We start from the raw sequence: 14,097 nt of genomic DNA on the forward strand, positions 1-14,097 counted from the left end.
CAAGAACTCATGCCGTCAATGGTTAGGGGTGCTCACCTCTGCTCTCGGTGGACTTCTAGAGGGAGCAACACACTGTTACATGGCTCTTTTGCTTTTCTGGCCTTAACTGCTGAAGGGTCTGGCTGCGCTTTCGTGTGAGGGGTGACAGGGAAAGCGACAGAGAACGGGGACTGGAGCTTCCCTCCAACAACAGCTTCTTGTCTTCGACTTAGTCATTAGGGCAGATACCAAAATTAGCAACTGTCTAATAGATTTATTAAAATGATACATGGAGAATTCTGAATATAATACTGGCCATCAGAAACTCTCAGGGAATTAATTACTGTGGAGACCCAAATCTCTCTCTAGACTTGTGGGTGCTGGAATCGCTACATTTTAATTTTTTTCTCAGATTGGAATCTTTAGACATGAAAATGATGCCTTCCTGTTTCTAAAATGGAGCGCCTTATCTTGCTGGTTTGGCTGCTGCCGTGACAATGTGTTGCTGAGCAGCGCGCGGTGTCGGTAGATGCAGGCTCGCGGCAGGCCGTGTGGGACGTCCCCGCTACACTAGACAGTCGAGCTGATTGGACCACCTTCCTCTAACTTGCACGCTGGTGCGCTTAGGGACTCCTGACATTCTGAGTGTCCCCCCACTGTACTTCTTCTCCTCCACAAATACACAGAGTAAGAGATTTTCGAAATGTGTGGTTTTGATGGCATTGTTGAGGCTGTTCGTAAGAAGCCCTTTCCTCTCTCCAAGCGCACTCAGACGTAGGCATAGCGGGTAGCTATCGCGTGTCTCCAGAGGCAGCCGCTTTGACTGACAGGTGCCTGTTTGCCAGGGGAACTGTGGGGTTTGTCTATTTTTTGACTTATCATCTCTGACTTTCTTGTCCTTTGTCAGTGCCTGCTGCTTCCCACCTTCATTAAACTTCCAATTATCACCAGCCCCAATATGGTAACTATCATGGTGGTTGCTCTCACACACCTCTTCCCCCTCCTCTGTGCTTTTCTCACTACTTACCTTCCGTGGCTCCTTCTGCTTTTCTTGCCCTTCACAGAAGGGCAGACGGGATCCTAGCCGGTGGGCACGTTCACTTTCTTCAGCGTGGTAAACTGATTAGACCAAACAATTTGGGTGTTATTCTCACTGCTTTGACTCACATCGACGGTGGTGGTGTTTTGCTTGCTTGCTGGATGAATTGAGTAGCTGGTTAATTCTTCACCTCATTTAAATAAAAGATTTGAGGTGACTTCTTTAATAATGTTCATTTGTTGCTGAGTTTTAAACAGCTTGTGATTCAATCCAAAGAGCCATTTTAGTGTTTTTAAGAGAACCAAAATATTCCAACATATAAGCTAAGCATATATTTTAATAATGCTATTTTGACTTGCAACTTGTTATTCATTTTTTTTATTCCCTAGCAACAGCATGGTAAAGTAGAGAGACACTTGGAGAGAACCTTTGAGCTCTCATTTTCTGATTGTCTACCTTTCAGTGACCTTAAGGAAGTTAACATTCTGACTGAGTCACTTTGTAGATTAGCATCAATTGACAAGTATTTTTGAACTATATTAGGCACTATAGAAGCAGCTAAGAAGTATAAAAATTAAGATAGGAAGCATGGAACATTTATCCTCAATCAAACTTAAAGGGCATGGATATCACAGGAGACAATAGTCAAGGAGACAAAAATCAAGGAGGTGGGGGGAAATGTATAGATTTATGGGCAGATGCAATATTACAAAAGCTTAGGCTGAAGTAGTCAGGAGTGGTTTCAGAAGGGGTCAAAAACATTTCAGAATGAACAGAACCTTGCTGGTCTTCTAGTTATGACCTGTGAAGCTCTGCCTTGTTTACAGAGGTGTAACGTAAGGTGGACCACAGAAAGTAGGGAGGATTTGCATTGGTGAAGGGCCGGAATAAGAGTAAGCCCAGGGATGAAAACAAAAAGGACCATCCCAGAGGCAGATGTAGCAGGGTCAAGAAGCCAGAAAAGCTTGGATGGGCAGCAAGCTCCTGAACTGGTCTTTCTCCTGAACCTCCTGCCCACTGACAAGGAGAGAAAATAATCGACCAGTGTTCAATCTGTGGTTTAAATTAGTTTTTTTTTTAAATCTGCTTTATTTTTTGCTTGCTAAACAGACACTTGTTCTCATTCAACAAGTGAATTAAGCAATCAATAAATTAAGCAATTAAGTTAATTAAGCAATTAAGTAATTATGTGAGTTAATAGGGAAGGAAGGTTGCCCTACATTATCGCAGGGATTTGGTCAACTAGGACAGTGTCTCCCTGTGCGGCAAGCTGGTGTCTAAGGGACCTTTGCTTGCTGATCCTTCCCCCCAATCTCTAAAAGGGGTCAGAGTCTCTTTATGGTTTGCATGTCCACTCCCATTTCACTCTAGAGAGATGCTATGAGGTCAATTTCACTGATCTTAGCCTGATACTATAAAGTAAATTTTCTTTTTAAGAAATACTTCTTCATTTGGACAAAATGGCTTGGGCTCTTGGAAAGCTGCCCCTTCCCCTGCTCTTCTCTGTAACATTGGGGCATTGAGGGAGGAGAGCATATGTGTCCCCTGAGGGTGGTGGGGGAAGGGTGATGTTCTCTTAACAATTCTGGCCTCTGGGCAATATGCATTGCCTATTTGGGTTTGCTTGTTAATGGCAATAGCTTGATCTTGGCTGACTTGCCTTTGTCACCCAGACGTGCCCCCTGGCATATTTAGTTTCAGCTCAGTTCCCACAAGCTACGGAGCTGGGTGCCTGCAACATCCTCTCTCCAGCTCACAGCACCAGTGGTCATCTCTAGTTCTGGTGCAGGCTCCCTGGCTCTCAGGGCAGGGTTCACACTACATGGGAGCAGAGGATGGCTTGAGAAAGCCCATACCATTCCCTACTTAACCAGGCTGGGCTGCTTCAGATCTACAAATCAAGCAAGTGGGCCAAGAATCCCCCCTCAGTGTTCCTCACCTTATTGGATTCACATCTTGACTTTTACTTCCCTTCTGTTATTTCTTTCTTCTCGCAGGATGGGAGGCATGATGGCATTGCTGTCAAAAGTGGGAGAGCTACCCTGTCTATGGATGAGAGAGCTCAGTGATCAGGTTGCTTCAGAATTAGAGAAATAAATTCTTCCTCAAGACAATTTCCCTTTTCCCAAATTCTGCTTGCAAAAATCCCATTTTTCTTTCAAAAAGCTGAAAATTACCTTGATCTTTCTCTTTATGCTCCTCCTCTAAAATTTATCTCCTCCATTTCCCCCTTAACACACCTACCCAACTCTATACAGCATTCCTCACCCCTGAGGCTGCAAGATGTACTGAGTTAACCAGGGCCAAGATCTTGTATTTGGAAAGGCAAAAGAGAAAACATGTTGCTAACTTTCCAAAAAAAATATCCTTGATAGCATAGCAATACCCTTGATAGTACAGAAATAAGCAGAATAATAGGTTTATAAGGCAGTGAAGAGTGAATCTGAGGAGCAAGGAAAAGAAGGTTGGTCAGGAAGGGTGGGGCAGGCTGCCAACATCCTTGGAAATCAGCTGGAGGAGCCTAGTACTGTTTTGCTTTTAAGAGAAGTGTGACAGTAAAAGCAGAGTTGAAGAAGCACAGGCTGCTGGGGATGGCCGTTGGGTAGCAAATCTGGAGCAGCAGGAAGCCCTGGAAAGAATAGGAGTCAGACAGCCCCTGGGTTGAATCCCAGTTCTGAATTGTACTATGTGGGTCTCCTTGGGCTCTGTCCTTTGAGTTCACGTTTCTTGTTTCTGAAACAGAAAATAATACTTGCTTCATGGCAGTGTTATGAGAATTAAATATGATAGTGCATGAAAAACGTACATATATACCAGGTACGCAGTAAAGTTTGGTTGCCTCTTCTTGTGCCATCTCTGCTGGAAAGCTGTTGTAATAACCCTGCCACGATGTGTTAAAGATCTGGGGGAGAGTGTTGACAATAAGAATTGGAAGGAAGGTGGTCCAGTATAGGAAGCATTCCAAAGGAGAAGCTTCAGAACCTTGTGACTGACAGGGTCAAGACAGTGAGTCACAGATGACCTTGAAATTGCTGAGCCTGAATAACTAGCCTGAGATGCAAGTGTTGCAGGGTTTGGGGGGAGTGTAGGGGGTACTGATTTAAGGGAGAATGTGAGTTGGGACATTTCAGAGTGACCAGAGGGCAGATAGTTGTACATGTGGGACCTGAAGTCAAGTGACAGGATGAGGCCTGGGAGAAGATTTGGGAACTCAGTTGGACATTTATTGAGCAAGTACTCCCTAGGGGGCACTGGGTAATGACAAGTAAAGCATGACTGTACCGTCCAGGAATGTGGGCAGTGGTGGACATAGAAGGGGCTATTTATTCATACTCTGTTAAAAAAAATTTAGAAACCATAAAATAGGTTTAAGACACATGGAATATAGGATAACTGATTTAAAATCTATGTGAGAAATCACTTAGGAGGAGGGGAGAGACTGTGCCAGAAATCTGGGATAGAGTAGTGATGGTAGTTGAGCATTTTTAGATCTAAGCTAAATTCCTGGATACCCTGGGCCACAAAAAAAGGTGAGGGTTATATAGTTCATATTGTTAGATCAAGGGAAGCAAACTCATCTGGAGAGACAGTCTTCTTGATACACAATTCTAGGATGATGTTAGCGCTTGAATCCTCATAAAAGGTACAAGAGATACTATAATGGAAACACCTCTTTAATCCTTTAAAAGCAGTTTTGAAGGAAACATAGTAACCCTTTAAAAATATCAATCCTTGATAAAAGAAAGGGCATGACATTAAATGGTCACTAGTGAAGGCATTTTGCAGTCTTCTTATTAACTGTGATTCAGGGAAGTAACTTCCTGGAGATGAGATTTGAAGTGGTAATGAAGCATGGAGAGCCTAAACGAAGGTAAGGCTGCTTGTCCTCTAGCCAACACTGCTCAAACCTGTTATTCCAACTTTGCTTTTGGCAGGGCCTGTGTGACAAGTGTCTAAACGCCTACTAGTTTGGGCTCATTGACCCAGGATATGTCCATTGCTTTTATATGGGAGATGCTCAGCCTTCAGCATGCATAGGAATTGCAAAGGATGCTCATTTAAAATACATATTCCAGGGCCCCATCCCTGAGAGATTCTGATTTAGTTCATCTAGAATGGAGCCCAGAAATCTGGATTTTTAACAGGTACTCCAAGTGATCTTGAGGCAGTGGTCCTCAAGTTACACTTAGAGAAACACTGTTAGAAGTCAGAGGAGTTGATGGCAAAGTTATGAAAACTGAGGGGTGTTGCTTGTATTTCTGCCTCTGAATAGAATGGAGCAAAAGGATTGCCTCTGGGTACAGTAAAATATTTCTTTTTATCTGGATGTTTGGATAAGTGTTTGGATAAGTACTGAGAACCCAAGGTTTGTTTCATAAAGCATGAAAAAATTTTTCTTTGCCTTAAGATGTATGTTCAGTGTCTTACTCAGCTCGGGCTGTCATAACAAAGGACCACAGACTGGGTGGCTTAAACAACGAAAACATATTTTCTCACAGTTCTGGAAGCTAGAAGTTGGAGATCAAGGTGCCAGTATCATCAGGTTCTGGTGAGCGCTCGGTCCCTGGCTTGCAGACAGTTGCCTTCTCTCTGCTTTCTCTTCTTACAAGGGCACTGATTCCATCATAAGGGCTCTACCCTTATAACCTCATCTAACCCCAATTACTTCCCAAAGGCCTCATCTCCAACTACTATATTGGGGGTTAGAGCTTCAACATATGGATTTGTGGGTGGACACAGTTCAGTCCATAGCAGTCAGATACTACCGGCCATCCATATCAGCCATAAAGGAGATTGCACATGGCATTTGTAGAGCAATTGATTTAGGTCAGTGGCATTCCAATGCTTTTACCAGAAAGAAGGCTCTACCTAAAGTACCCTTGCAGTCCTGAATGAGTTGACTCATTGGATGGGGACCTACAGGTAAGAAAAGATCTGGCAAAATGATTTTAGTTTTAGCATCATTAAAGTTGAACATCCTTTCCCATTCACCCTCACACCTTCCTTATTTCTCATGTTGGAAGAGATGCATTGTCAAGACCAGCTGAGATTGAGGCCATGTTTATGCATTGTGGATGAATTGAATGTGACTCATACCATTTGTCAGTCCAGATTAATGAAGTTTATCTTGATACTGTAAGGAAAATTAAAAAAAAAAAGACTCTTCTTACGTGGATTCACCATGAAGACAAGCAGCATGGTCAATGCTTTTATTTTGAAATAGCAGTATAATTTGTTCTAACTAAGAAATCTGACTTTACACTTAACTCAGTTTTAGAGTCTTTTCAAGACAAAATCAAAATGACTCATGTGACTTGCGTTGTATAGTACTAATCCCACATTTCAGCTTGAATACACAAAATAAAGGTATAGTTTCCAAAAGAAGAAGAAATTCTAAGAAAAAACTTTAAAATACTAAAAAATGCAAAGAAAAAATTCATGAAAGAGTAATTTTCTAATATTTTCAGATCACATTCTTTTGGAGGAAAAGGTGATGTTTTTATAAGTGATTTTCTTTGTACGTAGTAATCTTACATAAAAATCCCCATTCCATTAAGATGTGACACTTTAATAATGAGTTTATTTCCCCAAAGATGACTCATCTGAGATTGATTGGAATTCTGCAGACATGTATATTCTGCATATATATTCTCTACTTATATATAATGTCAATATATTATCAGTGGTTAAGCACAAAATTCATCATATGGAAATTATACCCAGTTGAACAGTACCAATGTGCAGCTTAGTAGCAAGTAAGTTACTAATATAACAAGTGAGTACTCACTTATTATAATAAGAATATTTTAAAGATTTTTTAAAAACTCTTGTCACAGCGTTTGGTCTTAAAACAAAGTTCTCTTCTACGCAGTCCAGTGAATACTATTTCCCAGTTCTTGTTCACCTAAAAATCATCATTATACCAACAAAGACACACACACAACACATTCCTCCACCCAACCTTGCACCTCCTAGTCTCCCACACACAGCACACACAGCACACACTTCACTCTACACACAACTCTACACACCACACCTATTAATAATAGTCAGACACATGGCCTTTATTTAGCTTCAGAAAGATTATAATGTAATGGTTGCCAATATGTACCTATATTTTTAAAAATTTTTGTCAACTAAGGGATTACAATTTTTTTAAATTAAACATGATTTTATTTTTTAATAAAAATACTCAAACTATGGCTAAAACTATTCAAAATGTATAAAAGGGTATACGTGAAAAGTAAAAATCTCCTTCCCCTGTGACTCCTCAGTCTCACTCCCCAGAGCCCCAAGTACAAATACAATGAAAAGCTTCTTATATTGCTTTCTAGAAATTCCTACAAATAGATACATGTGTGTCTGTACATATATGTATGGCTATGTATTCATAGAAATGTGTGTGTATATATGAATACTAAATTTAATTTTTAAAAGTTGATCACCTACACTAGTTGAGCAGTTAGAACGGGGGCTAGTCACAGCACTCCTGTCCTTGAACAAATTAACAAGCTTGTCTGAGGACTTCTTTGGTTTCCTTCCCCTATAGGTTTGCTGGCCACGCCTTGGTCTCTATCTGGGAGACCTCTGCCCATGGCTTCAGTTCTCCTCTCTTAGTTTGGGGCCCACAGGGCTGAGAACTGAGTGGGCGCTGGTAACCACCTCTGAGTCCTCCTGCTAGAGATGTCCCTACTGTCCATGCCCAGACCCCTGGGGAGGCCAGTTTTTAACCCCTGACTATGTGGATACCCTTCTGTCAATGCTAGAAGTTATTTCTGGAATATATATTATAAAAGGAAAGCATTCCCCATCCCAGCCTTTCACTTTTAATTTGTAACTTTTATTTGTTTTTATTCAAAAGTCAGTAATGTGAAAAGAGCTTAACTGGTACCTTTGGTTTAACTCATGCAAAAACCAAAAATCACATTTTTTTAAGGGAAGTTATCTTAAGCATTTCAGTCAGCAAGAATGTTAGAACTGGGTAAAGATGCAGATGTATACTTATAATAATAACCACTGAAATAATAAAAATAATCTATTAAAAATTACATTGTTTATCTAGCATCATTTTTCAGAGACTCAGAATTTTAAAAAAGCTTTTTATTTATGAGCTCACAAGGAAAATCTGGAGCCCTTTATAAATTTCCATTTTACACTTGGGATAAGGAGGCCCAGAGAAATGAAATTATTTACCCAGCATCACAGAAATTAAAATGTGAACTCAAATTGCTGTACACATCAATTAATGACATGACTTTTATAATGCAGCTAAATCTCAGCTAACATGGTTGGTGTTAGGATTTCAGTGTACACTATTCTGGATGTACAGTTGCTTTATTCACAAAGTAATACTAGTGCTTTTTAAACCATAAATCATATCATCTTCGTTTAGTACAAAGAGGCAATTATATAATATTGGTAATTAAACAACTCTTATTACAAAAGCCAATTATTTCCAAGAATATAATTATTTCCAAGAATATAAATATAGATACTCTCATTTTATAATTATTTCCAAGAATATAAATCTAGATACAATTATTCATTTCCAAGAATATAAATTATTCCCAATTACTTCCAAGAAAATAAATCTAGATACTCTGATTTTATAATTGCTAAATCTTGTCTGTGTCATTGAAAAACTGAATCTTGTAAGTTTTTTGTAAGGGGGCTAGGAGGAGGATACCCTCAAGTGAAAAAGATGACAAACCTAAGATAATACTCGGCCTAAATACTGGTGTGTGTGTGTATGTGTATGTGTGTGAGTGCTTTTATGTAGTTAAAAACATGCAATGACTTGAGAGGATTGTTCTGACCTAATTCTTGAAAAATTTAACTTCTTCAGCCTTCAATCCTAGTGCTTTGGTGTCAGGTATCTGCTAGCCCCTGTTTTCAAGACTTCTAAGAGTAGAAGAAAGGCTATTTCCACAAGGTATGATGAGTGTCACAGTGGAGACGTGGGTGTCTGGAAGTTGTTTATATTATTATTCCTTGTGAAAGTCACTTTCTATTGAACAAGAACTCTTGTTCTGAAGGGCTTCCCGCTTCTCTCTGGGTTCAAGCAGCCGTGTTAACTACAGGTATAAATTTCAGGCGAGTGATGAGTAACTGACCCGGCTGTCCGCGAGCCACAGATCTGCGATGGGTGCTGTGGTTGTTCCAGAAATAGCCTGATAATGTGGAGGAAGCAATATGGCTTAATATTCTACAGTCATTTTTGTTCGTTGCTGCTGATTAGGTCCATGGAGGAAAGCCCATCCCTGAGGCGCAAGACGGTGATGCGTGAGAAGGGCCGGCGCCAGGCTGTCCGGGGCCCGGCCTTCATGTTCAACGACCGGGGCACCAGCCTCACCGCAGAGGAGGAGCGCTTTCTGGACGCCGCGGAGTATGGCAACATCCCCGTGGTGCGCAAGATGCTGGAGGAGTCCAAGACGCTGAACGTCAACTGCGTGGACTACATGGGCCAGAACGCGCTGCAGCTGGCGGTGGGCAACGAGCACCTGGAGGTGACAGAGCTGTTGCTCAAGAAGGAGAACCTGGCGCGCATCGGCGACGCCCTGCTGCTCGCCATCAGCAAGGGCTATGTGCGCATCGTGGAGGCCATTCTCAACCACCCCGGCTTCGCGGCCAGCAAGCGCCTGACCCTGAGCCCCTGTGAGCAGGAGCTGCAGGACGACGACTTCTACGCCTACGACGAGGACGGCACGCGCTTCTCCCCAGACATCACCCCCATCATCCTGGCGGCGCACTGCCAGAAGTACGAGGTGGTGCACATGCTGCTGATGAAGGGCGCCAGGATCGAGCGGCCGCACGACTACTTCTGCAAGTGCGGGGACTGCACCGAGAAGCAGAGGCACGACTCCTTCAGCCACTCGCGCTCAAGGATCAATGCCTACAAGGGGCTGGCCAGCCCGGCGTATCTGTCCTTGTCCAGCGAAGACCCGGTGCTCACCGCCCTGGAGCTCAGCAACGAGCTGGCCAAGCTGGCCAACATAGAGAAGGAGTTCAAGGTAAGTTGCGCCCTCCACCCGGCTACCCTGCGCGCTCATCCACTTCCCCACTGCTGCCTGGTGCCTTCCGTAGTTTGCTCCCGAATTAGTTTTGCCCAATGGATTTTAAATCAGGAGGAGTTGGGAGCGTCATTCAGAAATGATGTGATGATTTTCCCTTCTCAGCTGTGATAAATTCGCTTTGGGAATGGTTATATACTGGATCAGAGAACTATAATTATAGTGCTACTCGGTGCTCTGGATAAGTGTTAAGTATAACGTGAGACTTCCGTTTTGTTAAAGGAAGGATTTGGTGTGATCGTCTCCCTTCCAGATTCTTCCTCTTTTGTGGTTAGTTATATCGTGGCACCCAGCACAGAAGTTGCATTAGTTTTGCATGCACTGCTTATTAATCTAAACATTTGTATACCCCTTTAGATTGAAAGTCAAGCAGCTAATATAAAATACTAAATGAGTGACTAAAGTCATTTTGTTAATACGACAAAAATTGCCCTCCCTGAGATCCACAAATAAAATCTACAATATTCCGAATGGTGAGCCACAGACATCAGGTCAACCCAGAAATATAAGGACAACTTTGCTTTAATAGTTTTTTTTTTTAATGAGTGAAGCTTTTTCTGAACATCATCTCCAGTCAAGTACTGTTACTTATTTTTATAAAAATTACACATTAATGGTAGAACATTTTAATTTTTATTCAGTTGCCATGCATTTTGGATGGTTCTACCTACTAAATCTGAGGCAAAAGGAGATTTCTAGTGCTGGTGAAAGTCAGACTGTTTTCTAGTTCTCATCCACCTAAGAAGATGATCGTAGACATCAATTCCTAGAATTATTCTCTGAATGCTGAGTTAATCTTTTTAGTTTACTGTTGTGTCAGACCACAGACAGAATGATTATTCTGTTTTTCAGATTGTAGGACAATTTTTCATACTTAAATGAGAGTTACACGAATGCAAATAGCAATGTAAGTCAAGTAATGGGGTTGAAAGAACGTGGTAGGAAAGTTTTGTGGGGTTTTTTTCCCCTTCTGTACATACCAAATTCCCTAGATATTCATCAGCCTTCATCTTGTCCTGGTGGAGATCTGGCCTTAGTATAATTTTATTAAGTTTTTTCTGATACAAAAGCTATACATATTTATTGTAAAAATTTTGGAACATGTGGAAAATATAAAGAAGGAAATAAATGCCACCTTTATCTACCCCTTCTGAAGAAATCCATTGTGTGGTATTTGAAAAGATTTTCTTCTTTGGACCTAAAATGAATTATTATTTTTTTTTGACAGAACTCAGGTAGAGCAAATTTAAAAGTTCAAATTCTGTTTAGAGAGAATAGGAAAGCATTCAGGTAAAAGCTGAAGTGTCATTTTATTTTGACATAGTAATAAAAAGTATAATTCTGAATTTGTTAATTCACTATTCCAAGTGTTACTCAGACCTTGTTTTTATGCATTTTGCTTGCTATATATTGAAAGTCTATAAAAGAGAGTCTAACAAAAGGGACTATTTCCCTACATTATGTTTTAATAATTCATGAAATATGGTGATGTGTGCAGTTCTGCCCAGAGAAGTCATCTTAGGGAAGCAATGTGAAGAAAATTTGTTATTCATACTTTTCCCCTGAAGTTGGCTAAATCCACATTGATAATACTTAGACTCTCCTCTATCCTGATACAGAGTCACCTCTGATAACCTTTTAAAGGTAGGAAACTATTGCAAAAATGAAGAGGCAAATAGAGGAGAAAACACAACTGAGTTTAAGAAGACATCCATAAAGCTGCCCAATATCTAAGGATATGCAAAAATTACTTAAATCTCACAGTTCCCTTTTCTGAATTATACGGAAAACATTTGTGTAGCATAACCACCTCTGAGCCAAAATACAGACCTTTCTTCGAAAGTTACGGTCTCTAAGGACTACAGGTCTCTGTCCCCTGACTGAGTGTTCCTTTTCATTCCCATTCTTTCCTGGCCTTGTTATTTTTTTCTTATCTGCCTTCCTTTCACCTCTCGGCCCTCTCATCCCACACTCACGTCCATCTGTCAGGGCTTTAGACAGACAGAGAAAATAGTGTTTTCACAGCAAGACCCAGAGATGTGGAGTTCTGAAAGGGCAGGAAGTGAAGCTTATTTCTGAGGCAGGAAGGTCACGTCATTTGCCCTATTCCATGGTGTTCGCTCTATTCTTTCCATGGAGACTTTGAGCTCAAAGTCCTAGCCTTGAAATGAAGAAACAGATCATGCGTTCCCTAGTGAAAAAGGCATGACTTTTTTTTCCCTTTTCAGACACATATACCTGTTTTATCTTATCCACAGCCTGTAAGATCCAGTATCTCACCTCTCAAATTGCCGTCGCTTAGGTGCTTCGGGGAAGGTTCTTAGCCACCATGCAGTTTTCAAATTTCCTTGAAGAGTATAGGAGGCATGGTGCTGAAAACATATGAAGGTCATTACCCCTAGAGATGAACATTCTAGAATACAGATTTAGATAGATTAATGGAGGACAGCTTGGTGACAGGTTATTAAAGAAATATTTTTTGATGTGCAAATGCTGTCTGAAGCTATTCTGAGAGGCAGAATATTGGACAGGATGGACTCCAGGTCTAATCCTCCAAATGTCAGTGGCAAGGAAACTGGTCATTCATTAAACTACAAGAACACAGAGTAAAATTTCCTAATTCTGAATCAATGATGCACTTTTTTTCAAAAAAAAAGCCATTTGTCTACCCTATGCCTCAGTTTTCCTCTCTTTAAATTAGAAAAACAATTCCAACTTCTATCACAGTGGGGCTGTAAGGAAGAAGAAAATAAATATATTCCAGAAGCAAGATAGCGTTTTATAGCAAGGAGATACTCTAGGAATCGTCTAGCTTTGCAGACTTCTCATTTTACAAATGGGAAAATGAAAGCTGTAGTCAAAGTCCCATCTGCTAAGCCTAGATTTGGGTGCCTTGGGTCCCAATCCTACCTATTCTAACATGCTTAGCCTGGTAACAACTGAAGCACTTCTATAGTATTTGATGTGTACCAAGCACACTCAAAGCATGTAATCCTCGTGATAGCAATATTAGATAGGCTTATTCTCATCAGAGAGGCTAAGTTACTTCCACAAGATCACACAGCTCCTAAGTGGTAGAAGCAGTATTTGAACCTAGGCAATCTGGTTTCAGCTTTATGCTTTTAACTGCTGCACTATCCTGTCTCTTTTGTTACTAGGGAGAGGATCTGACAGAACTAAGACTGCTTAGAGTTGAATTTCAATTTTCCTGTTAAGGATGAAAAGAGATTAGAACAATGATTAAAATGATACACAGTAAAGTAAGTGTGCTGAAACCTTGTGATGAGACCCAAGCTTTCCTGTTCTTCCTCTGGCTGGAGCAGATCCTCTAAGTTTCTTCTCTGCCAAGCGGGCAGCAGATCTACCTGGTAACTTAATGGAGAACCATGGGAATGGAAGAGTGGCACGATGAGACTAATGAAGGAAAACTAAGTTAAGAGAAAATGATTACCAAATTCAGACCAGACAAACTGATCTGAGTTGTGAAGTAACATGAGACAAAACCTCGTGGTAGAGCTAACTGAGTCAGCTCAGGATGCAATGCAGACTTTAGATTGTTCCTTTTGCAACTGAGGAAAGGCTGTCTTTAGTGGAGCTCTCCATCTTTCCCTGGGAGCTCTGCACATATCGGTGAAACAGTACCCCCTAACTGCAATGAAGGAAATCGCCATTACCTCCAGCTCTGATTATTTTCTGTACTTGAGCGACAGACTTCTTCCAGCAGGAAATATTTAAATTGTTAGGAAAACAAAATGTTTTCCTTTTATCTTGGTTACCAGTTTTTTACTTCTTGACTTATCTTTCAGTGGATGTGAAAAAAACTATGAAGCTTTAAGATCAGACAATTTACATATTACAATTTTTAAAGATAATGAGTTATAGGGGGAGGGCACAGTTTAAATGGTAGAGTGAGTGCTTAGCATGTACTGGGTCCTGGGTTCAATCCCTGGTACCTCCACTGTAAATGAATGAATGAATGAATGAATGAATAAAATTACCTTCCCTCAA

General features: G+C 40.9%; 1 protein-coding gene across 1 annotated transcript in view; it reads left to right on the forward strand.

Annotated features, from left to right (window-relative positions):
- TRPC3 (transient receptor potential cation channel subfamily C member 3) overlaps nucleotides 1-14,097 on the forward strand; it is a 69,191-nt gene that overhangs the window by 10,683 nt on the left and 44,411 nt on the right. Inside the window, exon 2 of the mRNA XM_072938204.1 lies at nucleotides 9,258-10,029. Within this exon, the coding sequence (XP_072794305.1) occupies nucleotides 9,258-10,029 (772 nt within the window). The remainder of the gene's footprint in view (nucleotides 1-9,257; nucleotides 10,030-14,097) is intronic.

Source organism: Vicugna pacos, chromosome 2 (genome assembly GCF_048564905.1).
Source record: "Vicugna pacos chromosome 2, VicPac4, whole genome shotgun sequence".
In the NCBI taxonomy this organism is placed as follows: domain Eukaryota; kingdom Metazoa; phylum Chordata; class Mammalia; order Artiodactyla; family Camelidae; genus Vicugna; species Vicugna pacos.